The 27,252-nt window shown below is 51.6% G+C and overlaps 1 protein-coding gene across 1 annotated transcript; it reads right to left on the reverse strand.

Moving 5' to 3' along the window:
* Positions 1 to 311: 311 nt before the first annotated feature.
* On the reverse strand, positions 312 to 25,829 carry LOC112116616 (LON peptidase N-terminal domain and RING finger protein 1-like). Its single transcript, XM_024214229.3, has 12 exons — positions 25,424 to 25,829; positions 18,609 to 18,727; positions 14,983 to 15,105; positions 13,709 to 13,852; positions 12,715 to 12,865; positions 11,361 to 11,472; positions 8,401 to 8,515; positions 7,482 to 7,603; positions 6,835 to 6,993; positions 5,632 to 5,794; positions 3,755 to 3,901; positions 312 to 1,556 (listed from the first exon to the last, which is right to left on the reverse strand). Exons 1-12 carry the CDS (start codon positions 25,728 to 25,730, stop codon positions 1,359 to 1,361), a joined length of 1,860 nt encoding a protein of 619 aa, XP_024069997.2. The 5' UTR covers positions 25,731 to 25,829; the 3' UTR covers positions 312 to 1,358.
* Between the last annotated feature and the right edge of the window lie 1,423 nt (positions 25,830 to 27,252).

Consider the following 27,252-nt stretch of genomic DNA (forward strand, 5'->3'; position numbering starts at 1 on the left):
AATCCAGATCCAACCGAGGCCTCTTTGGCACACCTCTCATCTGAGCAAACTCTCCCTGCCTTCCTCGTTCCATGGCATTCCTCTTGCAGCAGATGGAAACTACATGTGGAGGTCTCTGAGTCCCTACAGAGAATTCTTTCCCAGGTCTCACCCACATGCCCAGGGTCTAACTGATCGCCATAGTTGGGGTCAGAAAAGAATCCCCCCCCTCTCCCGAGTCAGATTGGCAGAGACCCTGGGAGGTTTTTTGCCTTCCTCTGCAGCATGGGGCATGGGTCACTTGCAGGTTTAACCTAATGTAAGTGGTGGATTCTCTGCAACTTGAAGCCTTTAAACCATGATTTGAGGACGTCAGTAACTCAGCCAGAGGTTATGGGTCTATCACAGGAGTGGGTGATTGAGGGTCTATGGCCTGCAACGTGCAGGTCAGACTAGATGATCACGATGGTCTCATCTGGCCTTAAAGTCTCTGAGTCCATGAGAAACGGGTGGCTGACCCTTGCAAGAGCAACGCAGCAGCATCTCTTAGCATTGCCAGACTGAATAAGGGGCAGAAGCTTTCTGCAAATTCAGACACCCAAACAACAGCAGAGAAGGAAGCAAATCTGAAAGACAGGAACATACTGAACTGGGTATATTCAAGTAGCAACTTCTCTTTCGGGATTTTTGGCCATAAGCAGCTGTTAGAAGCTGACCTGAGAAGATCCGATTATTTTATTTAATTTAATTTAACTTAATTCTCTTTTTTATGGACTATCAGATCAAACTCATGATTAAAGGCACCAACTCTAACTCACGGGAAGCTACTGAAACCTCCCCCCTCCTGTTACAACGCTTCCAATGATTTAAAGCCCCTTTTCCTCACCTAGCGTGTAGAGACTGGGACAAGCTAGCAAACGCTAGTGACCCTGAATGTGGAAGAGTCCAAAACAACGCGACACCTGGCATTCATTTCTGGTTGTCCTCGAGATTTCTTGATACCAAAATAACTTGGCATGGGGCTTTGGCTCATAGAGGCAAGCCAGTGTCCTTAGCCTGGCCCCACCTTCAGACTTGTTGCCTTCCTCAGACCTAGGGAGATGCTCCTAAATCCCCTAAGCAGCTTATCAAGACTGCATGGACGGCATGGTATCACTAATCGATCGAGGACTCTAGCTGCCACTGCGTGCCCTTTCCAGCTCTGTTTGCCGGAGAGGCTTGCGCGCGGCCGGCTGCTGAGGTCGGTGTGAGGAAGAAAAGACAATAAAAACATGGAGGCCAAACACAGAAATAAAACGGGCGACATCTCCATCCCGCCCGTGGCCGGCCCTCCCAAAGTGCTGGTCGAGTTGGCCAAGGCACCGGCAACGCCCCGGATTTCAGATCCTGCCTCTCGGGCGGAGGTCTGCGAGTTGGTGGCCGTAATCGCGGCGCTGCAGGATGCCGGTCAGGAGGTGCTTCAGCTGAGTGAGGCGGGCCCGCAGCGAGGTGGTGGCAAAGAGCCGGAGCTGGTCGGATGGGTCCAGGGGCAAAATGGAAATAAGCCACCAACACCAAGCTGGTCCATCTTTGGTGGCCTAGGGGAGAGAGAAGAAAGAGGGCGGGAGCTTGACACGAGCTCAGGCAGTAGGGCCTGGGACCTGTGGGATATCCTGTAGGAGGCATTATGCCCCGGTCGACAGGATTGCCCCGTCAGACCATTGTTAGTCAGGTGTCCGCTTGGACATCTTAGTTACCCGTCAAGGGCCAGGCTCATTGCAGAACAGAATCCAGGCTCCAGAACTGAAAGACTCAGACAAATATACCACGCGGTGCCCCAGAGTGCAGTTATGGCCGGAAAAGGGGCTGCAAACATGGCAATTCCTTACTCAAAACACCCTTTTCTGGGTCTTCAGATAAGCTCCTTGCTTTGCTGAGCAGGGGGGCCAGATCCTCTCCTCTGTAATACCCACACAGCCTCACCGGGGCTGCCCCAGAGCAGCGTGCACTGTGTCCAGAAAGGAGAGTGTTGCCTACAGCAGTTCTCAGTGGGGAAAGCCTTACCCAGGGTATCTTTAGGACCTTATGTTTGCCCTTTGTTTGGCCATCTGCACATGCAGCTCCTGGACTTGAATGCAGCACTGCAGCACCTATTCATGCCATTTAGGTGCGCAGTTGGGCACCTAAGTAATCTGAAAAACACTCTCTTTAAAATGTAACCAGGTTTAAGAGAAAACACCCCACTCAGGGGAATGAGGACAGGGCCTGCCTCTCGTTTCAGGCTGGCTAAGGCAGTGTAAGGGCCAGTCACATCCAGAAGAGAATCTTTGCAACCAGTAGAAATGTACTTGCTTAAGAAAAGGAAAGCTTGTGTTCTGCAGAGTCCGAATCCATCAGAAGCATGTGACAAGCGAGTCGGACCCAGCCCCTGGGGCACCTCGGCCCTAGCCAGAGAGGCCATTTCCTTGAAGGCACCACAAATATTTACTTTTTTAATTTTGATTCCAGGAACAGTTTAAAAATACCTGTGGGCCAACTGTTAAGATAGCTGAGGGTCACAAACCAGCACTAAAAATGATGCTGGGCAAGGAAACTCCTCTCTACATAGCAATAGGAGCAAAAACTAGACGAGGCAGGACACCTTGACTTATTTGTCACCTCTAGGGTCCCCACCAAACAGCAAGAGCTTTGTGGGGAATGGTTCGTCCCGCAGCGTATACTCTAAAACCAGGCAAATGGGTCTTACAGTTGATATATTCACCAGGACAGTGAAAACTCATGGTCGTGCACCTGGGATTGAGATATATCCACTGAAAGGATCTCTCCGCTCCCCCCCTGCCCCCACTCCAGCTCAGACCCCTTGCAGGGTTTAGAGATCATAGTAGGTTCCCCAAGCAATTCATCTTGGCATGCAGAGGACCTCAGTTTCCCCTGTGACCATATCACTATCCTCAACCCTGTTCTTGTTTTAAAAAGGAGCGAGTAATAAATTGCTCTTTGGAGCAGGGACAAGCTGCAGCACCTAGCGCAATGGAGCTTTCATCCCCAATTGGGACTCCAGGCACTTTTACAACAAACGAACAATTAGGTAGAAAATAGCCACCCAAGTATTTTTGGTCAGTAACATGGAGTGCAAACTCCGCTCCCCCCAGCTCTGCTAATGTACGATGGTGTGACCTGCTGGTCCAGTCCTGGGCTCCCCCAATGCACCTCACTCTCAACCTGCAGCGCCCTTTGCTGCTCCTGCCCTGGGCACCCATCCCTTTTATTTTGTAATGGCAGGCTTCTGCTTGGTGCCGGTTAGATTTTGACAAGTCAGAGAGGATTCAGAGTCGATCTGTAAGAGTGACTCAAGTTCGGGAGAACACCTCACAATGAGAGACTAAAGGAGCTCAGCCAGGAGCGATTTCATGACATCTCTAAGTGCCTAGACAGGAATATCTCTGCTATGAGAGGTCTTTAATCTAGCAAACAGAGGCATCTTGGGATCCAATGGCTGCAAGTTGAATTCAGCTACATTCAAGCTGGAAATCAGATACAAATTTTTAACAGTGAGGGTAATTAACCACTGCACCAGCTCCTCAAGGGACATGGCGGATCCTCTTCCGCTTGGAGATCAAGACTGGATGTCTTTCTAAATGTCTGCTCTACTTCCACCATGGGGCTCCAGGTGATGCAGGAGCTCAGATGAGAGATTCACGATGACCCCTTCTGGCCATTGCAGCTGTGAAATCTATATGTGTATTTCTAAGAAGGCAGCCTCCCTTAGGCACCCAGCCAGCAACTCCCTCATTACCTGGATGTCCTCTTCCTTCTCAGGCAGGGGTCCGCGGTGCATCAGAATCTGCCTCAAGGCGGCATCCCCGTGTTCACAAAACTTCTGCGCCTGCTGGTAGGTGCATTCGTGCAGATGCTGCAGCTCAGCCAGCTCTTCCCCTTCCACCTGGCCAGCAGGGAGAAGCAGCGTGGAAGGAAGCGTGAAGGGGAGCACACAGGGGAGGGGGTGAGAGATCAGGGGGAGGGAGTTGGAAGGAGAAAGTGTAGGAGTGGTGAAGACAGGAGAGGAGAAGAAAGCAATACAGGGATTTTAGATAGAATCATAGAATATCAGGGTTGGAAGGGACCTCAGGAGGTCATCTAGTCCAACCCCCTGCTCAAAGCAGGACCAATCCCCAACTAAATCATCCCAGCCAGGGCTTTGTCAAGCCTGACCTTAAAAACCTCTAAGGAAGGAGATTCTACCACCTCCCTAGGTAACCCATTCCAGTGCTTCACCACCCTCCTAGTGAAAAAGTTTTTCCTAATATCCACCTAAACCTCCCCCACTGCAACTTGAGACCATTACCCCTTGTTCTGTCATCTGGTACCACTGAGAATAGTCTAGATCCATCCTCTTTGGAACCTCCTTTCAGGTAGTTGAAAGCAGCTATCAAATCCCCCCCCCATTCTTCTCTTCTGCAGACTAAACAATCCCAGTTCCCTCAGCCTCTCCTCATAAGTCATGTGCTCCAGCCCCCTAATCATTTTTGTTGCCCTCCTCTGGACTCTTTCCAATTTTTCCACATCCTTCTTGTAGAGTGGGGCCCAAAACTGGGCACCGTACTCCAGATGAGGCCTCACCAATGTCGAATAGAGAGGAATGATCACGACCCTCGATCTGCTGGCAATGCCCCTACTCATACAGCCCAAAATGCCGTTAGCCTTCTTGGCAACAAGAGCACACTGTTGACACATATCCAACTTCTTGTCCACTGTAACCCCTAGGTCCTTTTCTGCAGAACTCCTGCCTAGCCATTCGGTCCCTAGTCTGTAGCAGTGCATGGGATTCTTCCGTCCTAAGTGCAGGACTCTGCACTTGTCCTTGTTGAACCTCATCAGGTTTCTTTTGGCCCAATCCTCTAATTTGTCTAAGTCCCTCTGTATCCTATCCCTACCCTCCAGCGTATCTACCACGCCTCCCAGTTTAGTGTCATCTGCAAACTTGCTGAGAGTACAGTCCACGCCATCCTCCAGATCATTAATGAAGATATTGAACAGATAAACTGGTTCAGTAACATAGTACATGCAGGAGTATCATGAGTACTGATGAGGTTCCTCTCAGCGGCAGGCAGCGCTCACCCAGCATGATACTGCTGTCATTCCAGCCACCCACCCCCATAGCACTGTGTCCATGTAGTGGCTCCTCAAAAGGCTGCAATCAGTAGAAGTTGGCCTGGATCAGCTCACCCGCGGAGGGGGCAGATCCCATGCTCACCAGTGCACAGCACTAGTTCCTCGTTCACCACGACCGGTGCCACTGGTGAGCGATACGGCCAGCGGGGGGAAGGGATGCCCTCCATGACAAACCTGGCTTGCAGCACAGAGGTGGGGATAGCCAGTTAGGCGTTGGGTGCAAGGAGGCCAACGTGGGTGAATGGCTGAAGTCCGTTCTTGGAAACCCCAGCACGCTCTAAGCCTGGGAAGATTATAAAGCAGCAAGGGATGAGCCAGCAGCAGATGGCTGGAGCGAACGGACTTTCTGAGCCCCAGAAACGCGCCTGGAGAGAACGTTCCCATGCGCCAGAATTCACCGTTCTGGGATTGCCCCGTTTCAACCGGTGGTCTGCCCCGCTGAATGACTGCTATTGCCCCTGCTGCGCATTTATTCAGCAGCCCTCCACGGGCTGCTCTCACCTTCTCATCCTCCAGGTACTCGATATCAGCAGTGTTGTAGCCGTCCCTGTGTCCCCGTCTCAGCACCCGGAACCGACGCCTTCCTATCGTGTCCACCAGGGATCGCCCGTCGGCCAAGAACTCTATGTGCTGAATCTCCAACATGCAGCCGTAGTCCGCGAAACTGGAGCGGATGAGAAGGGAGTGGGGGGGGGGGGAGCGTAGGCATGAGAGCAATGAGAGAGCATCTTTCCACACAAAAAAGAAGAAAAACCCCAGTAACTGGCTGGATGAAGGCCCCACGCACAGAGAAGATCCCTGTCAATCTGTAATACCCTCCACTAAGCCAGATACATCTGCAAGGGAGTGATTCCTCCAGTGTCCAGGACACCAAATTTATGTCCAAGCTACGCTACCGGTGACTATGGATATATTTTACTCAGGGCTCTTCCACATCCTTGCTGGAGCCCTGAGCATCTCTGACCCTTGTGACCCAGGTGGGCAGTCCACAAGCTTCCCACCGGCGGGGAGGGGTTTTGTCTTTTGGAGCCTGTCAGTGCTGCTCTGAAAGGAACTACAGGACTATAACGGGGTTTAAAAGAGAACTGGATAAATTCATGGAGGTTAAGTCCATTAATGGCTATTAGCCACGATGGGTAAGGAATGGTGTCCCTAGCCTCTGTTTGTTTGTCAGAGGGTGGAGATGGATGGCAGGAGAGAGATCACTTGATCATTACCTGTTAGGTTCACTCCCTCTGGGGCACCTGGCATTGGCCACTGTCGGTAGACAGGATACTGGGCTAGATGGACCTTTGGTCTGACCCAGTACGGTCGTTCTTATGTTCTAACTAGAGAGGCGCCTCTTGGAGGAACTGTGGGGCTTCTTTTCCCCACCCTCCAAACTCCCTTCACTGTGGGGTCATTCTCCTAACAGGGTTTCCAACAGATATGCTGGTAGAGTTTTAGACCACAGCACTGCTGCAACTGGCCCTAACCACTGGACCATCTTTCTTCCAGCATTGACTGGCCCCTCGTGGACGTCACAGGGCCCCTAGACTGACAGCTACTATTTTGGAAGACAAAGACACAGGAATTGACATGGCTACAGCAAAAGGTGGGGTAGTTGATAGGTCTGAGAGGATGATGGGTGGGTAGCAGGAGGAGGGAGTTACAGATGGAGGGATGAGAACGCAGCTGCAGTTGGTGCCTTGGTCTGTCGCTCACCTCTTCCCATTCTCATACATACACATGCCAAACATCTTCGTGCCGGTCTCCTGGCACCTCCGCATCATGAGACGGTAGCGAGGTTCAAAGACGTGCAGTGGGCACGAGATGCCCGGGAAAGACATGGTGCACACGAAGATGGGGATGTTCTTGGTCAGGCTGCAGGGAAGGGGATGACAGGAAAGAAATTCTCGGTCACTTTGAAACTTCACCCCTTTTCCGTGCGGACATGGCAAGAGCAGCACATGGAAAAGCGGAGGACACCAAGTCTCAAGGAGTCAATTTATATTTAGCAGGACCTGGCCATTCTCACAAACCAGCTCTTTAATATTGCATTCCGCCAAGAGGAAACATGAAGAAACAATGCTCTGGCCTCGCAGAACAGTAAATCATCGCCTCAGATTATCCAGGGGGTATAACTCTGCCAATGAAGCAATCCAGCTGATCTGATCTGGAGGCCCAGTGGCAAGAACCCCACCAACCCACCAGGCAGCAGCTTCTCAGTGGGATCCTCTCTGTTCTCTGAAGGCCCCACTGAGACCGAAGGTCTCCCCTGGCCACATTACGGTACATGCACATACACTCGCTCTCCCGCCCCCTCTCCCCCGCGCACATACACACACATATTGAAGACGTTCTTTGTTTACTTTGAGAGCTCTGCCATCTCAGCCTCATGCACCCGTTTCCTGTCTGCCAGCTGCGAGGGAAAGGTGGCCACCATGATCTCCACCAGCAGCACGGTGGGGTTGTACTTCCCAGCCTTCAAATACTGGAAGAAAGAGAAAGAGAAAGACGTACAACCTTGGACAAAAACATTCAGGGAAGTCCAGGGGCCCAACTGAAGCTGGGAACTATCCCCACCCCTCATGGAGCCAAAGGCCATTTCAGATCAAAGAATGGCAAGGAGAGAGCCCAAAATCTTCTCCCAGTGACATGGGCTCCTCCCATTCCAGCTCTAGGAGGGTTTCCCACAGATGTAATAGGATTAGGTGTTATAGGAAAGGAATTGCCAGAGTGGATCAGACCTATGGTCCATTTAGTCTAGTATCCTGTCTCTGAGAGTGGCCAATATCAGATGCTTCTGAGGAAGGTGCAAGAAACCCCTGAGATAATTTGCTTCATGATGGTCTCCTCTTAATCCCTGTCATTTAGAGATTCCCTTAATCCCGGAGGCATGAGGTTTTAATCCCCTTCCATTTTTGTTAGCCTTCACTATTATAACCCTAGATGCATATAAATGCACAGTTCCTCTGTGAATCTAGCTAAATTCTTGGCCTCAACTAGTCTTGTGGCGATGAGTTCCTCAGTCTAATTGCACGTTGTGTGAAAAAATATGATATGATCACATGTACATGTGCAGACCCAGTACCCCATCTGGCAGAGAACACTGCTTGCCAACATACAGCACAGTCCTACTCTTACACCCTCCTAGCTTGGCCAATATTGCCACTGCGAGGGGGGCACACCCTTCCAGTCCTGCTGCTTTCCCAGCTGGAGCATGCTAACAGCAGTGCTCCGATCTCCCTTCTGCTCCAACCCATAGAGTCACCAGAGGCTTCCTCTTACCTCTCTCAGGCTCTGTTTGCAGAGTGGGCAGTTGGGCCTGTGGTCCAGACTGCGCTCCAGGCACTCCTTGCAGAAGGTGTGGCCGCAGGGCGTGGTCACTGGCTCAAAGAACATCCTGCGGAACAACGGGCACAAGGGTGAGCCAACCAAAGGAAGGAGGGTGGAAGAGGGGTGCGTGGAGTTAGTTACAGGCCACGATTTGGCCTTAGAAGAGGTGAAAACCCAGGGAGGAGAGCAGCCCCCCCCCCCCAGGTAGCTGGGTCCCAGTCTAGTTAAGGTTTCGTATGCCAACAAAGTGCGTCTGCTCTCTGGGCAGCCAGTGCAAAGGACGCGTGGGAGGCTCGCTAACAGCCCTTCCCTCCCTCACAGGGGTGCTGGGAGGATACATAGCTTTAAGAGGGTGAAGCAGTCAGGGGCTATGGAAAACGGAGCCATAGAATTACCATAGACAGAGAGAATTCACCCTCTGACACCTGCCCAGCACCTCCATCCTACAATGCAAGCCAGCTCTCCTGCACCTGGTGCTCACGCCCCGATCAGCCTCCTAGCGGGCAATTGACTGTAGAGGAAACGTGCAGTGCCTGGAAGACAACTGACCCCATCACGCTCAGTGACTTTGCCCCAGAGCCTCACATTCGCATTAAATAACATCACTGAACATCTCCACTTTCATATCAGTGGCCGTCTCCCCTTCGCCAGGAGTAGCCCGCCCAGCAGGTTATTCCCAGAACTTGCCAGCACTTGACAGCCAGTTTGCCAGGAGGCCCGAGCTCCATGCGGCATCTTGGCTCGCACGGACCATTTCCTCTCGTTGAACTGACGTCTGCCCTAACGGATTAGTCGCATTGTTATTTTTAATCGAGGGAACTCAGGCTTAAAAAATAACCAGCCCTCGAGCTGCAGACCAGGGCTGGGTCGTCCAGAGGGATTAGCGCTTCACGCCACCGCTCCTGGGTTCAGAGGCTGATCTGAAGTCCCAGGGTGGGCTCGGGGGCACGGCTCAGGGACAAGTTGCCCACGTTGCAAAAGCGCAGTGCGGCCGTTGGTCTCTGCTGAACAGAGGCCCGAGGAGGGAGCAGCAGGTTTAAGGTCAGGACTGAGGAGCCCTGGCAGAGCTGTTTGCTCAGGTCCTGTCTGCTGCTGGCCAACATATCCAGACACAAGGCCTAGTTCTCCTCCCGTCCCTGGTGGTGGGCGTTAAGGGTAGCTCCGCCGAGCCAGTGCACAGTCATGTGACCATGGCTGCCTCACATGTACCACTTCCCCTTCTTACAGGGACGAGCCACGTCCCAGATCTCCTTTCTCGCTGCTGGGAGAGGCCAGCCGTTTGTGAGGGAACACGCCGACCTTGGCCTGTTGCTTAGTTAGCTGAATGCTCCTGTTTGAAGCCTGTCTGTGATGCTGGCTTATTGCTTAATCAGAAGTATAAATCGCCCGCCCCAGATCGGCAGCCTGGGCCCTGATGGATGGAGTTAAACCACTAAAACCTCGGAGGTCAGCCCCACAGCATTCTGCTCCAGGTGTGAGCTCTGTTTCCGTCCCTGCTGGAGTCCTGGTGATCCCACTGCACCTGCCTAGAGGTAGGGCAGGGGTTTCCTCTGGAGGCAACCGGGGCGGTCAGCGTTAGGCAATGTAAGAAGCTCCATCCCACCAGCCCCGACGAAGGCCAAGCGTGCTGCCTCCAGAGCATTCCCAGGGATCTCCTCGCCCAGCAGAGCGCTAATGACTGGCCTATGTGACTTTCCGTAGCAGGCAGCAGGGACCCACCAAATGGCCCCGACAGCCTTCCCCCAGAAGAGGGGAGGGTCCACCCAGACACAGAGAGTAACAGATTACTTGGGACAAACCCAGGAGTGCAGGGAAGGGAGGGAGGTCATGGGCCAGCAAGAGAGTAGGGACCAAAGAGGGACATAGAGCAGAAAGCCCTAGACCAGTGCCCGCTGCTCAAAGAAGATGTTAACGGGCCAGGACGTGCTGCCCAATGGAAGCGCCAACCATTGAGCTAACACTTCTCTCCTGGCTTCTCTCTCCATTACAGTTTGGGCTTCTGGACACTTGTACATCCCTCGTTCCCCTCCTCAAAAAATAGTCCTGGGATTAAACGACTGGCAATTTTCAGGTCCATCGGGCCAAATTCACCCCTACTTTAACTCCGCCCTCCTCAGTTCACTTACACAGGGGATGGTACATTTCCCAAGCTGCCCATTTGCTGCTCTGAACCCCCATGTAGCTACTAGGAGCAGGGAAAGGATTAGGAGCAGCCTCAGGGCTAGACTGCAATGTGCAAAGATCTTTGTCTTCTTGTTGCAGCACACGAGCTAGCAAAACCCAACACCACCGTTCGGGAGAGGCGAGGAGGATAGCTGTGTAACGGTTCCAGGTACTCGAAGAGTTAAGTGGATAATGACGTTAATTTTAACACACCCTTTGGCAAGTTTCACTTGGTTTCACTATCAGCTCATTCAGCCACATGGCCCCAGCCCATTCCCTGCTCTATATTATCCAACAATCTGGTTGCGTGCTGTCTTCTGTACCAGTTTCCTCCCCTCTGCACACACAGCTCTGCCAATGCACCTCTGGTTAGACTTGCATTGCCCCCTGCTATTCCAGTCCTGGAGTTTCTCTCCAACAGAGATGCCCAATGGTCCCCAGTTAAAGAAGGTGCCCCCCACTTCCGAGCCTACAGGAGCCTAGTGTTTTCATTACAGTGAATTACACCGAGGGCACTAGGAATGCTGACTCATGAGCCGGTGGTAACAGACTCTGTTATCGACATCAAAGGGACCAACCACACATTGTTATCCATGTCCTGCACGCTTTACCGTGCGTTACTCGTTTAGCTTTGCCTGTGCTTTGGCATGCAAAATTTTGCAGCAAGATGTGAGCAAAAGATCTGGGCCAGCAAACTGGGCCCCCGCTCGGTGTTTATCCGTCACTGCAAAAGCCCTTTGGTGACTCACCGTATGCAGAGGGAGCACTCCAGGTCAGACACGCTCAGTAGGTCCCTAAGCTCTGGCTCGTGGCGATGGCTAGATTTTGCTGCTGCTGTGTCTGCTGTTTCCTCCCCAATACCTAGGAGCAGAAGGAGCAGAGGAATGAGTGATGCCCTCTGAGAAGCGCTTGGGAGTTTTCATAGATTTAAGGACAGAAGGAACCTCTATGATCACCTCATCTGCCCTCCGGCAGCAGACAGCCGCAGGGTTTCAGCCGGGTGGATTTCAAATGGAACATTTGAGCAGGCAGCGTGGCCTGGGTCTCAAGTCTAGTGAAGCAAGCGTAAAACCAGGAGCAATCATTTCTGCCCCGCCACTGAGTCACTGCACGGCCTGAGTGAGTCATTTCATCCCTCTAGGTCTGTTTGCCCGTTTGGAGAATGAAACTAATCCTCTCCCCCCCACGGGTGGTGTGAGGTGTAAGTCGTTTCTACCCAGACAATGCTTTGAAGAGGAAAAGCCAAAGTGCTAGGTAGCGTTATTTAAGTGCGTGTACGTATCGCAGCAGCCGACAGGCCAAATGCTGAGGCCAAGTTCCTACTTCGGAAAAAGTTTTTCCCCCCAGTGTATCTGGGACGGGAAGTGTTTCTCACTCCGGAATGGAGGGCCTGATCCAGAGCCCCTGGAAGACATTGGGACTATTTCCACAGACTTCGGTGGGCTTCTGGTTTGAGAGCAAAGTAGCTGCACTTGTCTTTTACGCCTGTCTATGCGGAAGACACACTGTAACTGGAGCCGGCATTAACAGCCGCCTTTCTAAGTGAGAGCATGCATGGGGAAACCACCCTGCTAAATGCTGGGTGTGGGGGAGCGCAAGCACATGCGCTAGGAGACGGGAATTCACAGTACAAATGGGATGGGATGGAATTCACAACCACATGATGCTGAACATCCAAATACAACTCCAACCTGAATCCAAATACCAGCCAGTCTCCCCCAGCCTACGAGACCAGGTGGCGGGGATAGACACTGTCCAGTTCAGGTCATGGCCTTCTCCTCTGTACTTCCTATGAGGAGGGGATTGCAGCATGTGACTCTAGGGTGGAGTTTGACCACATACAGTCAGAAGTCCCTGGAGTAGACTCCTCTCCACGGCTCGGTGAGGGGACACACTCTAGAGGAGACTGACAAAGCCTCATTAAGAAATGTTGGGTTTCCACAACCACTGAGACTCTTCCGTTCTCCATGAATATTAAGCCCCATCCACCTTGGGTACCAACGGCAAGAGAAAGGCTGCAAACTTGCCCTGCAATGGAGGATGGGGTGACACACACACTCGCGGCATTTAGATGGGCTTCCAGGTGCCTGCGGGGCCACCTACCTAATGATCTCCCCTCTTGCCTCTCTGCTGAAGTCCCTGAGTCTTTCCTTCTCCTCGGCCACCAGGCAGGCTGCTGGGGACTTCGAGGCTCCAACTGGCTACGTTCAGACAAAGCTTCCCCCTTCCCATCCTCCGTCTCTCTCTCTGGATCCTAGATCACAAAAAAATAGAAAGTCAAGCCTGATATCCCTGCCTCCGGTGCATTCTCCATAGACACGTCTGCGCTACTGAGTCACAAGGGGGAAGGATTTTCCACACATGCTGGGGATGGGAGCTCCAAGGGAAGGATTTTAGACACACACACACACACACACAACAGAGGAGAACAAAGATGCTGTCCCCTTGTTATCCAACCTGGGCACCTATCATGCATACAGAGGATGGCCAGTGTTGTGCTCAAAACACGGGCCGACTCTCTCCAAGCTCCGCCCACTCCTTGGGTGTGTTTGAACCGACACTCCCGCATCTCCTCATCCCTCCTCAACTAGCAGGGTCTCCCAGAGAGGGTAACGTAACAATAGGAGCTGGCCTGAATTTTTCCTCATGTAAAGCTTTTCACCAAAAAATCCCACCCCTTTTTTTCCCTCAAAGAATAAAACTTGGGGAGGGGGAATTGCTGACACGACCCAAATTTGCTGTCACATCTTTTGTTGCCTGAAATCAGTTTGGAAATATTTTGCTTACCAAAAACACGGCAGGGGGGAAAATCTATGGAAAATGGGGGACTTCTCATCCCTACCCAATCCCGTCACGAGATGGGGGGGGTATCGCTTTCCCGGTGTTCAATCCGCCCTGTTCACTCCTTTGCGGTGCTGAATCTCTGCTCGCTGCAACTCCCTCCGTCTTTCTTTCATCCCCTTCCCAATCCCAGAGAAAGACATTGTGCACGTGACAGCACTCTTGGTTACCACACACACCCCCCTCTGTGTGACTCTCTTCACCTGATCTTTGCTCCTGCACCCATAACCATAGCAGGCCCAACAGGCCCCCTCACCTGCCCGTACTCTTCTCCGGAAGAGGGCCTCAGCAGAGGCTCTGCTCCTTCCTTCCCTGAGTTGGAGCTTTTAAAGTCCAGGCTGGCAGCACTCAGTAGCTCCACGACAGTGCCTGGGAGTGGGGAGTCAGCCTGTGTGAGGATCTGCAGGCGGAGGAGTCGCGTTACATTTTTGGTGCAGGGAAAGCAAACCATAAGGTGCAACGTGGCTTCTAGATCGGGGTGGAAGAGTCTAAGCCCTCAACACCCTCTGCTCCTCCCCTCTCCCCACCCCAACCCTATATATTCTAGAAAGCTAGGCAGGACCAAACTCCAGCCATGCCTGATGGCTATAGACAGGGTAGAGAGGAAGATCCAAGCCCAATTTCTCTTCTCCAGAGCCTCTGGGCAGAATCCTGGTTTCCTGCTGCAGTGACACACCAGTTCTACCCATTGCCCCATGAATGCCCGGGCAGTGCAATGATTTGGGAAGAAAGGGTGGGAGAAGAGAGTGAATATGGCAGTGGTGATTAACAGCCGTGGGGACATTGCCAACAGAACTGATACAACACGGGCAAGCGCAGTGCAAACTGCCCCACCCACAACCATGTTCCTCACCCCGGACTCGGACGGAGGAAACATCTCTGTGCCCATAGAGGCTGCCAGGGGTAGCAAGCGGTGCCAAAGGTCATGGTGATTTCTGTAATGGGAGGGACGTCGGCCAAACAGGATCTGCACTGAGATCCCCCATACGCCGGGCTGGCTAGACGGCTCTTTCTTAACCAACCTGGGAGCAGTGCTCAGCTGAGAATTGCCCAGGCAAGAGACTTGGAGATGTGGCTCTAGAGGCAGTTTTCTGGACAGGAAAACTGCAAGGCTTTTGCCTGGGAAGGTGGTGGGGAGGGGAAGGAAACCTGTTCATAGTTGCACTCAGGAACAGTCTAGTCCTCCCTCCCATGCTGGCAGGGATAGCTCAGTGGTTTGAGCATTGGCCTGCTAAACCCAGCGTTGTGAGTTCAATCCTTGAGGGGGCCATTTAGGGATCTGGGGCAAAAATCTGTCTGGGGATTAGTCCTGTTTTGAGCAGGGGGTTGGACTAGATGACCTCCTGAGGTCCCTTCCAACCCTGATATTCTATGATTCAGTTTCCAGGAGAAAAGGAGCGTATCATGGCTTTATTTTACTGTCTAATTCAAGGGCACTGAAATCCATGCCCAGATTTCTACCTCCTGGGGAAATGGACAGGTTTAAAGGGGAGCCTGGCTCTTGGCTGAAAGGCCCCGGGGCACGTTCACCTTTTCCATCTCGTGCTGAGCAGCAGGGAAGCTGGGATTGAGTGTAAGGCAATGGTGGAACTGCAGCAAGGCTTCGGACTTCTCTCCCAACTCCAGCAGCACCTTCCCTTTCTGGAAATAGCCCTGCAGAGGAGCAAAGCAAATAGGACTGAGCCATCCGGATTAGTCACCAGCTGGTTGTTTTCGTTTAAAGGGAACCTTAGGCCCCTGAGAGGCACTAGCTTGGCAGCCCTAGAAACCCAAGTCCTCATTGTATCAACTCATCAGGCAGCACTAATACAAGTTTCCCCACCAACTCAGACCTTGCGGAAACTGTCATGCAGGCTCTCCTCCTCCTGCATCTCAGTCCTGCACTATCCGTCTCTCTGGCCCTGACAAATGCAACCTGGCCCAGTTCAGATCTATTCAGAATGCCGCTGCAAAGAGCATTTTCCTCCTTGCCCATCCCTTTGACCGCCTCACCCCTCTCTTTGCATCCTTCCACTGGCTCCCCTCCTCTGTGGCACCAAACATAAGCTGCCTGGCTTCGCTTTCAAGGCCCTTCGTGGTCTAGCCCCACCCTACCCATTCTCTCTCATTCAGCACCGAAACGTCGACTCCTGCCTCCATCCGGTCCATGATGCCAGCCTGCATCGCCTACTTGTGAAATTTTCAAACAAGCACCTCCATGCTTTCTCTCGTGCTGCCCCTCGTGCTTGGGAGAAGCTCCCGATGCACATCCACAAACCCACTTATAGTCCCTCCTTTAAACTCGCCTTTTCCAAGATGCCTACAAAAAAAACTTGACAACAGTTAGGCCCCTGGCATGCTGAGACCACTGCCTGTCATGCTGACCAATGTCGCCTCATTGTTTCCTCTATCCATCTGGCATCTTACTTTGATTGTAAGCTCTCTGGGGCAGGGACCATCTCTGTGTTCTGTGTTTGTAGAGCGCCAAGCACAATGAGGTCCAAGCCCGTGACTGGAGCTCCGAGGGGCTACAGTAACCCAACTAAGTAATAGTAATACTGAAAACCCCTCCGCCTGCAGCCCAAAGCTGTGTCCCCGCTAGCCCACCCTGTGATCCATGCACCAGTCCAGCAGGAATCAACCTCTCCCTTCCACTCTGCTGGAAGCTCTGCCTTTATTACCTTAGTTCTATGCAAGCAATGAGTTTGCTTGAATGAAGATTGCCTTTGACAGGATGCCAGACACTCCCGGAGTGCTTCACTTTGGGTTGGTTTTTTTTTTAACCCAATAGAGTTATCTAGGTGCGCTGGGCTTAATGAGATATGACAGATGGCCCGATTAGCATAATGGAGTGTTTACATTCAATAACTGCAACTTGCCACTTAATTTGGTTAGTGTGTTTCCAAGCAAGACACACCCAATGCCTGTGCAGAGAGCAAGCGTGTGAGTTCAGAATTAGCAATGGACCATGATCCCGGCTTGCTAACCAGCTGCACCAGGGCTGCTGGCAAGGTGGTGGCATTCAAAGGCTGGATCCTCTGTATAATGAGCACATTTTTCCATCCACTCTGTGGATCTAAAACTCTTGCCACCCTCTGCAAGCTGTCCCTTTCCCAGACACCCCCCAGGGACACAGGGAACGGCCACCATGCAAGTTTTCCAAACTATAGGCCAAGGAGAAACCCCTTAGTGGCTACTGCATTTCCCCTGCACTGCCGGGACCTGGCTCCAAATTGAGCTGAGCTGAGGGTAAGATATTTGCACTGGGGGAAAATTTGCCAGTTTTGGATTCCAAAGAGAATTTGTGACACGGAAAAGAAAAACCCTCTCATCTTTCTGTATAATTTGTATTAGTGCCGCCATTAAAGACACAGCGCCGCATGGTGCACTCCAGCCAAGCAGTGCTCAGTGCAGGAAAGGAGGGGACAGAGACACCTTTGTGCTCAGTCCCCAGTGTAAATTAGAGCAATCTCAAGGCTGCTGTAATTCACACTCCACTGCCCACAGCCCCCAAACCTCCAATTCACTCCAGCCAGGCTCTCTTTTTTCCTTGATGTGCCCCTGGTACACAGGGGGCTGCAAGGGAAGCTGGCACAGAGCCAGCCATGCCCGGTCTTCCCCTGGGGACCCAGTTGTGCTGAGAGTATTCCCTCATGGGGAGATCTGGCTGCCTTTGTGTAGCTGGAAAAGTATAAAGGGGCCACAACGCCACAGGAAATCCAGCCCACACTGTACAAACACACACAGAGAAACCAGATCTCTCCAAAACCTGGACAAGCGAGCTCAGAAAAATCAAACAGCATTAACATTTGTCACTGTCATATTATCCAAACTGCAATGCTACTCCCTTGCTCGCAGGCGCTGAACGAGGTCCAAAGAAAACGAGGTCAGCTCCACCCGTGGCGAACAGGAGCCTGTGTCATAAAGAAAACATGGGCCCACAGTCTGGCATAATCAGCCAGCTCGGTTTAAGCACGCAGGCTGGAGGCCGAGCTGCCTTTCCCCTTCAAGGTCTGGCCTGAAATCTCTAGCAGGGCACTGGAGGCGGGAGGGAACCATGCATCCAGCTCCTTTTATAATGGGCTTGTCTAGCAAATGCCCAGTTGTACCTGGCCTGTGGAGGGAATGCCAAGAAGAAAGCACCTACTTCCAGCATTTAGTGAGCCGCAGGAAGATCTCACCATAGAGAAAACAACTCTATTTTGTTCGGCAACATACAAGGGAACAACAGCTGTGCCAGCGTTAACAAAAAATGGCCTGGTCCCCATATGCCTTTACAACACTAACTATATAAGGGATGAACTTCCTGCCAAATGCACCTTGGAAAACACCGTCTGATTTCCCAGGAGAAGGGATGAGGGAAGAGTTCCCACCTCTGAGTGTTTGCCCTCAAAGGCTCAATAGTTTACAGCGTCACATGACAATGCTGCCTCACTGAATGATGACGGAGTCGTCGCACCATGACAGAGCATTGCAATGCACGAAACAAACCGCAGGCACTTGATGGCATAGCAAGCTAAAGCCTGATCCAATGCCCATTAAAGTCAATGGAAAGATTCTCAATGTTTATAACAGGCATTGGATCAGGCCCTAAGACTCATGGGATGCTGACCTGCCCATGAATTTCAGGAAGAGTGGCAAAAAGGCAAAGCGCCCTGGAGCTGGGGGGGGGAAGAGGCTTCATGGAGAAGACCCTCCAAAACTGCAACAGCTGAAATCTGAGTGGGTTCTGAGTCCCAGAGCCGAATCCTAGTGCACCAGCAGAGAAGTTGCTAGGTGCATCCTGTTCACTCCTGGCGTGGTTTATGTTTGAGAACAGATTCCAATTGTGCTCTTAAATATTTGTAGAGCCCCCCTCCCCATCTCCTTTGGACAGCTCTAAATCTCTCCAGGGAGGTAGGCGGGTTCGCAGAAGTGTGGCAAAACAAGATCAGGGAGATTCCTGGGGCCAAATGAAGCCCTCTGGGAGAAGCGGGGAGGAAGAGCCCGCCAGCATTTAGAGTTCTAACAGTCCCAGGAACAAAATCCCCGTCCCTGTGAGCAGACGGCTGCAGTCCCACAGCTCAAGCGCAACATTTCACATCACGTTTCATTTCAAGGAGCCCTTGTAGCCCACAGCAGGTGCCCCATCCACCTTCTTGTAGCAGAACCAACCCACCAGCCACGCACTGACTCACCTCACACTCTTCTGGCTCACTCCGGCACACCACCTCCAAATCCTCCAGCGCCTCTGAATACTGCTGCAGGGCCACATACGCCTCCGACCGGCACAGCCTCAGCGAAACATCATCAGGAGCTGCAGACAGAAGCCCTCAGTGCCGTTAATACAAGGTCTACACTCAATATCTCCTATACACGGTGAATTCTGCCCTAGTGCAAACAGGTGCAAGTCCTATGGAAATCTCCTGGACAAATTCAGCTGGGGGGGAGGATAACATCAGAAAACAGGTGTCGGGGTGAAGTAGTGTAACTTGCACTGACTTGGCACTGGATGGACAAGGCAAAATAAGCATAACTTGCACATCCAAAGCGTGGTGGAGAAGGTGGAGAAGGAAAGCCAGCTAACAGGATAAAACAGTTGTGACAATTGTTTTGCACACTCATTGTATGCCAAATCAGTGAGACTTGCACTATTTTATCACATACACTCGCATTTGCATTTTGATCAACTTACGCCATGATTTTGTCACCACTAAATTCACACTGTTGGCACTAATTACTTTTTGTTAATGACTTAATTTCCGGCCAGGATGCAGAAGGGTCCGTAAGGCAATGAATATACAGGTTAGCACTCTCACAGTGGAATATCCACATCAGACACATGACTAAGAGATCTAATCCAGCTAACTAGGTGATCTAGTCTGACACTAGTCACAGATGTCAATATTTTATAACAGGAACTGGTAATGCAAAAGCAGGCTTGGATTAAACTAGAGTTCGTCAACAAAGCTAAAGACTCTATAATTCCAGATCTTAACTCACGAAAACTCTGAAAATTTCAGAGCTGATTTCATTCTGCTGGGTTTCAAAATGGGCCTGGTTTTTCATTTTTGATCCCCAAATATTTGCACGGAATTCTTTTATCTACATTACTGTATTCACACGTTTTGGAAATTTCTCCAAAATGATTTTTTTTTTCAATTTTGAAATAGACGCTTTTCATTTAGGGTGTGCTTCTGATTTTTGTAGAAGCCTGCCGCGTGGTGAATTGGTCTGATCCAAACAGATACAATCATCAAAAGAAAACAAACTGAAAACTGATAAGTAAAAAATGAAAATGGTACATAAAACGAAGAAAACGGTTTTTCAACTGAACATTTTTGACCAGTTCTACTTAAAACCACTAGGGGTATCTCAGGTTAACTATCCGCCCTTATAATACTGAATCATGTTTATTATGGTAGTGCCTAAGGACCAGCAAAGATTGGCGCCCCACTGTGCTGGGTGTTGTACAAACACAGAGTAAGAGACAAACTCCGTCCCGAAAAGCTTCTCATCTAAATAGATGAGCCAGACACAGGCTATGGGAAAAGGACAGAATAACACGTAGAGCAATCCGTTACAAGTCAGACTGCTTCGAGACAGGGAATCGGAGCTTCCATTTCATCTAGTCCCTTTCTTGCTAATGCTGAACTGCTCCCTACTTTTTAATCTCAGGTGCTTGGTGGAATAAGGCTGAATCACAGCCAGCATCCCTTCAGAGACTATTCAACAATCTAAGAAACCTAAGGATTCCCCTCTCCCGCCCCTTAAATTTCCCTTCATTCCACTTTATCCTGATGTACCCAATCTCTTAGCAAGACCTCAGCTGAGTGGAATCTGACAATGCATATTAGAGCTGCCTTTCAAGAACAGGACCTATTGATTCGAAGGTTGGGGGGGCTGTTCTCCAGACATCCAGAACCACAGCGTTTGGGACACAGCTGTGCTTCTGTGGCTGGAGAAAGAATAAAAATAGTCCCTGTGGTGTGCTGTTGCCATAGAAGGCCCAGGGGCGTCTGCTGTGAGTCACTGAGCGATGCTGCTGTGAGACATTACAAAACACCATGTCGGCTGACGACCCATAGGCTGCAGTGACACTAGACAGCCTCTCAGTCTGTCTGGCCAAGTGTTTGCCATCTCCGTGTCAAGGAAGATGGATGGAGGAGGAATATGGAACAAAGAGAGGGAATCTGTGTCCCTTATTGGCTCTATGTTTTCAAGTAGAAATTGAGACTGAGATTCCCCAAAGCCGCCTACCGGAGTGAGGAATTCAATTCTCGTTGACCTATTAATAGCAGTTGGGCACCTCTGAAGTTCCCCGTTTTAGTACCAACGAAATGTGCCGTAGTGCCAGTTCTACAGAGCTCTGCTAGCACCTGGACAGACAGCACTGCAGAACATTCCCTTACACTGGGCCTCATCCACTGACCTGGTGGGATCAGCTCTAAGGTTTGCCTTTCTTCCAGCACTTCCATTGTGGGCGCCAGGGGTATTGCTGGTGTCATATGGCAACTTGTTCACTAACACCCCCAATTCTAATTTCATAGAGGTTACCGAATAAGCACAAGATGATATTGCTTTCAGACCCTACTGACCTAGGCTGGATTTCAGCTGATGACTTCTAACTAAAAGTCTCCCTGGGACAACCTGTCATACCGTATATTAATTTGCAGAGGGGGCCACCTGTCCCCCAGTATGCTGGTAATTTTCCTGGCCAAGCAGTCTGTCTACGAATATTTTCTCTCTTTCAGTCACTCCTCATGAGAATGTTACAGGACTGCTGACGGGTACAAGCTTAATCAATGAGAAAGCCTGGCTGTGAACCTCGGCGCATCTCTGCAATCCACAGCGGGCGAGAGAAAATACTCCTGCACTAACTACACTGCTGGCTCTCCGGCACTCCCAGGAAGGCTCATCTCCCCGGCCAGGATAACATCGCCTCCAAGTCTGTGCTGGGGAAGCCGTCACCCTGCTCAGATGGGTTTCACGAGAAGCTGGATATGAGTCAACAGTGTGCTCTTGTTGCCAAGAAGGCTAACGGCATTTTGGGCTGTATAAATAGGGGCATTGCCAGCAGATCGAGGAACGTGATCGTTCCCCTTTATTCGACATTGGTGAGGCCTCATCTGGAATACTGTGTTCAGTTTTGGGCCCCACACTACAAAAAGGATGTGGAAAAATTGGAAAGAGTCCAGCGGAGGGCAACAAAAATGATTAGGGGTCTGGAGCACATGACTTATGAGGAGAGGCTGAGGGAACTGGGATTGTTTAGTCTCCAGAAGAGAAGAATGAGGGGGGATTTGATAGCAGCCTTCAACTACCTGAAGGGGGGTTCCAAAGAGGATGGAGCTCGGCTGTTCTCAGTGGTGGCAGATGACAGAACAAGGAGCAATGGTCTCAAGTTGCAGTGGGGGAGGTCCAGGTTGGATATTAGGAAACACTATTTCACTAGGAGGGTGGTGAAGCACTGGAATGCGTTACCTAGGGAGGTGGTGGAGTCTCCTTCCTTGGAGGTTTTTAAGGCCCAGCTTGACAAAGCCCTGGCTGGGATGATTTAGTTGGGAATTGGTCCTGCTTTGAGCAGGGGGTTGGACTAGATGACCTCTTGAGGTCCCTTCCAACCCTGATATTCTATGATTCTATGATTCTATGATTCATTTGGGCTGCACTGGTGCGTTAAAGTGAGAGATTGACAGCAGCGACCCAGAACCAAGTGATAACAAGGACAGGCGCAGTGCCATCCTTCTGAATGAACACAAACGCAGTGGCCAGGCATCCACCTCAAGAAATTCATTTGCGGACTAAGAATAGTCTTGAGAAAAGAAGACCGGGGAAGGGGGGAACTGATGACAGTCTTCAAACGTGTGAAGGGCTGTTCTAACCAAGACGGTGATCAATCGTTCTCCATGTCCACTGCAGCTTCAGGTTAGGTACTAGGAAAACTTTCCAACTATAAAGGTAGTTAAGTTCTGGAACAGGCATCCAAGAGAGGTTGTGAAATCCCTATCACGGCAAGTTTTTAAGAATAGGTTAGACGAGGGATGGTCTGGGTTTATTTGGCCCTGCCTTAGCACAGGAGGCTGGACTGGACTTCTCGAGGTCCCTTCCAGTCCTACATTTCGATGATTCTATGATTTTAAGACTAAGGGGGGCAAAAATCTGCAGCTTGATGTGAGTGTTAAACACCGACGCAGCCCTAAGAAAACTCAGCCAAGGACGGCTCTGTAGCCAAAGGGGAAAAGGGCCTTGGGCTAAAATTGAGCAACAAACTAGCAACGCTTTCCAAGTACTTAGAGTTCTTTAACTCCAGATAAGAGATTCTAGCAAAACGGCTCGGAAGAAGGCATGCTGGTGAAATGTTAGCAGCGCTCTCTTCTCCATAATAAAACAATCGTAAGTGCTCTGAACATATGCTCTGGAGCATTGCTCTGTGTAAGCCTGAGGGTGTTCAGCAGCTTTCGGCTTGGTTTGCTATGGAAGTTTCCCACACACACAACACTGCCAGTGCACCTGAATCCTCTGCCGTTCCAGACCTAGGCTTTGATGCAGTTCTGCCAATGAGCCGCAGTCCAGGCAGGCAGACAGCTGTGACTAGGATGGCCCATGTGACTATTTATTCACGCAAACATACCTGTCTTTACTGTAACCTTGCCCACATCCCCATGTGTCTCTTTATCCACCTGCTGTGTCTTGTCATAATCCTGGAGAATGAGCTCTCTGGAGTAGCAGTTGTCTTTCCTTTACTTATCTACACGCTGCCTCACACAATGGGGCTCCTCTCTCTTACTGGGTCTCCTCTCCCTGGTGCTACTGCAATATATATAATAACAGTAGCTGCAGCCCCTTCTCCCAGTGCTAGTCTTTGAGCCAGGACTGCCAGCCAAACTGAGCTGTGCAGTGCGTTTTGTTAAGAGGAGAAATGGAAACCACGGTGAAATCACAACTCATTTGTCATTTGGGGGCCTGAGCCGAGCTCAGAATCCAGAGGGGAAGAGCGAGGGTGTGACTCCTTTGCACTACGTCACCTGTCCCCTTCAAGTGTGTGTAAAGCCAGAATGCCATGGCCAGTCGTATTCACAGGTTTAATGATGTCTACGGATCAGGTTTATTTGCCACACGCACAGAGACACACACGAACTTGAGCTTGTGGGGGAAAATAAGATACTACACCCCAAGTTCAAGATCTGGCTAGATGTTCTTTTTGTGACGGCTCTGTGTTTTCTTTTAAGTCTGTAGCTGTTGCCTAATGGTATTTCGTTATCTCGATTGCCACTATAAGTTAAGAAGATTCTCACTGATAAATTAGCTCGTTGGCAGAAGAGATATAAGGCAACAGATGGATTGACAAAGCACTGCCTTTGGTTAATTGCGAAGTGCTTTTGCATTTCCCTTGAAAATAACACGTTTTAAAACTTTGTTTATAGACAGGCAGTATCCATAACCAAGATGGGAAGTTCTTCTGGGCAGGGATCGAGTATTTCTTATGTGTTTGTACAGCGCCTAGCACCAGGAGACTGGCGCAACAGCAGTCCAAATGATAATAAGAATAAAGACAAGCATAGAACCGAGAACTTTTGGAGCACACATACAGTGTAACAAGGATTTGGAGCTTTGAACATTTTTATCAGTATTTCTTTTACAGAAATCCCATGATGTAAAATAAAACAGTAATGAAAATGTTAATAAACACACATGCATGCATTTGCTTCAAGACTTGATCAAGCAATCATGATGCTGAAAAGTGATGCATGTCTTACGTTAATATGTTGGATAAAAGGATCTGCTCAGAACACAATGAGGATGTATTAGCCATCAGCAAGTCACTTACATAGATACACCCCATTCCCATGCTCTGGTACTATGGTGATTAATGAATTAATGTTTGTGCCGTGCACTGCAAATGCACAGCTCTAGCTAAGTGCTAAGTGGGTACTCAGTATTGTTGCTGTCCTAGGAGCAATCCACATTCCCTCCTATGTTCAGAAAATCCAGGGCCTGATCCTGCCGGCAAATTTCCCCTGGAGATCAATCCTGTAACAAGACTGCAGGATCCAGCCCTGGCCCTCGGAGTCCTGGGAGAATAGAGAATTAGTTAACCCCTGGCTAAGAGTCTTTGCCAGGGCTGCATTCTCCCAAGAGGCAGAGGTGGCTCCGACAGGTGCAACTGTGAGTGGATACACTGTGACGGTCTCACAACTCTGCTGATCATTTTCCATCTTCATAGCCCTTTTCCACATTGCTCCAGCAACCGTGGCACTGCCCCTGTGACCGGCAAAGCTGGGCCAAGAACTTCCTCTGGGACTGACACATCGCTGGATGTGAGCACTCTGTGCTACTGATCTTCCAACTTCTAAAACAGCTGTTCCCCTCCCATCCTCTCAGAAACTCACAGCTCCTCCTGCAAATAATGGCTCGAATTCTGCTGCCACTTACACACCCGAAACCCTTCGGATTAGAGGCTGACAGCAGAAACTATACCCCTCAACCTGCTAAAGAAGTTGGTCATGAAGGAAGAGCAATGACTGCTCATGCATGGCGGGAAGCTATATATGTGCAGGTGAATAACTGAAATAGTGCCCAGGGCTTGCAAAAGAAAATATCTGCAACTGCCTGAAAAGCAGAGGGCTGTTACTATCTGACTTTGCAGCTTTGGTACAGATGATAATAAACGTGCCCTTTTAAAAGTCCTGCGGGGGGTGGGGTTTGGAGGAATTAAACCCTTCATCTGTGCAAGCTGGTGAAAACGAGCTGCCTCCGTTAGTGACACGGCGTGAAGTCACAGCTTCATTCCCCGGCTCTGATGGTGGGGTTCCCCTCTCGGCGAATAAAGCGGCTCTTTATGAACAGGAAACTAATCAGGAGAGAGACAGGGCAGTCGTGCCCGGCGGTTTCTGGCGAGAAGTTACATAACCAGGAGCGGGTGGGGGGTTGCTTTGTTTGGGTGCGTGGATCCAGACACTGACCAGCCTCCCTCCCCACCCCCAGACCCTGGACTCCCCGCCACGCTCACTCAGTTCGAGCCCTTTCTGGGTCGTCCTCAGCGCCGCCCTGTAGTCCCGGCTCCGGAGCAGCTCCTGCGCGTGGTTTTGCAGCCGGGCCAGCTGGGTGTCCCGGGCCAGGCACTTCTCCAGCAGGCTGCCCAGCAGGACGTTGCAGTGCACCGCTCTGGAGCCCAGCAGTCTCAGCCGCCCCCGGCACACGAGGCAGCGGGAGGGCAGCGCCTCGCCCAGGCACCGCTGGCAGAAGGAATGGCCGCAGGAGACGGTCACCGGGTCCCGCAGGACAAGCCGACACGCGGGGCAGAGGAAAACGTCCATCGCTCCGGCGCTGGCCCCAGCCCGCAGCGGCGGGGAGCTCCCGCGACCCTCCCCGGGCAGCAGCGCGCCGGGACGCGCCCCTGGAGCCGGACTGCCCGGGACAGGCTGGATTGCCGCCCCGCGACAGGCTCCGGGCCCCCGCAGGGCCAGGGACACTGGGGCGAGGGGCTGAGAGCCGCGCACCAGAGCCAAGCACCCTCCACGCCCCTCCTCGCCTGGCTGGCCGGGGGCAGCGGGGCTCGCTCGGGCTCCCCGCGGGTGACACCCCCCCTTCCCCGGCCTGCGTGTCGGGGTCACCGTCTGGGACCCGCTCTGACAGCGCCGGATCTCTGTTTCCCCGGATCTCCCCTTTCGCATCCCTTCTGCCGCCCTGCCTGGGGGAGGAGGCTGCTCCTCCCACCCTCCTCTTCCCTGGCAGGAGGGCAGGGGGGGGGGGCAGTCACTTCCCCGGGGCTGGAGCAGCCCAGCTCCATCCCCGAGGAGCGATTTGTCGGGGGGAAGGGGAGGGGGGCTTGGCCCCCTCCCCTGCCCTCCCCCCGGTTCGCCACCGCTTTTGTTGCTTGCACAAAACTACATTACGTAAAATCTAGAGCAGCCCCCATGTGATGGGGCTCCGGCGCCTGCCCATTGGCGGCCGGCTCAGGCCCGCCCCTGTTGTGAAACAGACCTTGCCCGGCTGCGTTTCATAACCGAGGGGCTGGAGTTTGCTTGGAGGGAGAGACCGGGAGCCTTGGGGCGGGGGGAGGGTCTGGGGGAAAGGAGTCCCTGACCCCGCGCCCGCCTGCAGCATCCCCCTGGGGGCGGCTCGGGCTGGCTCCTAACAGACCCCCCGGCAAGGGACTGGCTGCTTCTGCAAGGGCTCCGCTTGCCACGCCGGGGTTCCTGCCTGCGCCCAGGTCACCCGGCTCGGTGGCAAGGCACTGCCCCCTGGATCAGGGCTTGGCTCCCTTCGGGGAGTTCATTGGAGCCGAGGAGACGTGTGTATGCACATGCGGGCTGAGGACAGGACAGAATGTCCCCGAGAGAGCGCGAGAAAATCATTCTGTTGAATAAGGATGAGTGTGCATGTATTGCACTCGTTTCGCATATTCTTGTTTGCCTCGCCGGAGCGCCTGGAGCTGTGAGCAGTCTCATTAGGCCAGCACTTATTATGGTCGGAGGAGACCATCCCTGTTCCAAAGTTTGCAGTTTAAAGAGACAAGCCAGACAGAGGGTGGGAGAAGATAAGCATGACATTATCCCTGTTATCCAGATGAGAAACTGACACCCAAGGAGATCAAGAGATTTCCTCCAGGGCAGGCCACACACGAGTCTACACCACAGCTGGGAATTGAATCCAGATCATACCAGTCCAGTTCTGTCGTCATAAAACCATCCTTCCCCTCCACTGGAATAGAATTGGAAATGTATAGATACATAGTCAAATGGCATTTTTTTTTTCATATTTATTCATGTGTCTCTGTGTGGGGCATGAAGGCGATATGGTGTTCTGTCAAGCCTGAAGAACTATTAATCTCGTCTC

Source organism: Terrapene carolina, unplaced genomic scaffold, assembly GCF_002925995.2.
Source record: "Terrapene carolina triunguis isolate 2854851 unplaced genomic scaffold, T_m_triunguis-2.0 Scaffold629, whole genome shotgun sequence".
Lineage (NCBI taxonomy): Eukaryota > Metazoa > Chordata > Testudines > Emydidae > Terrapene > Terrapene triunguis.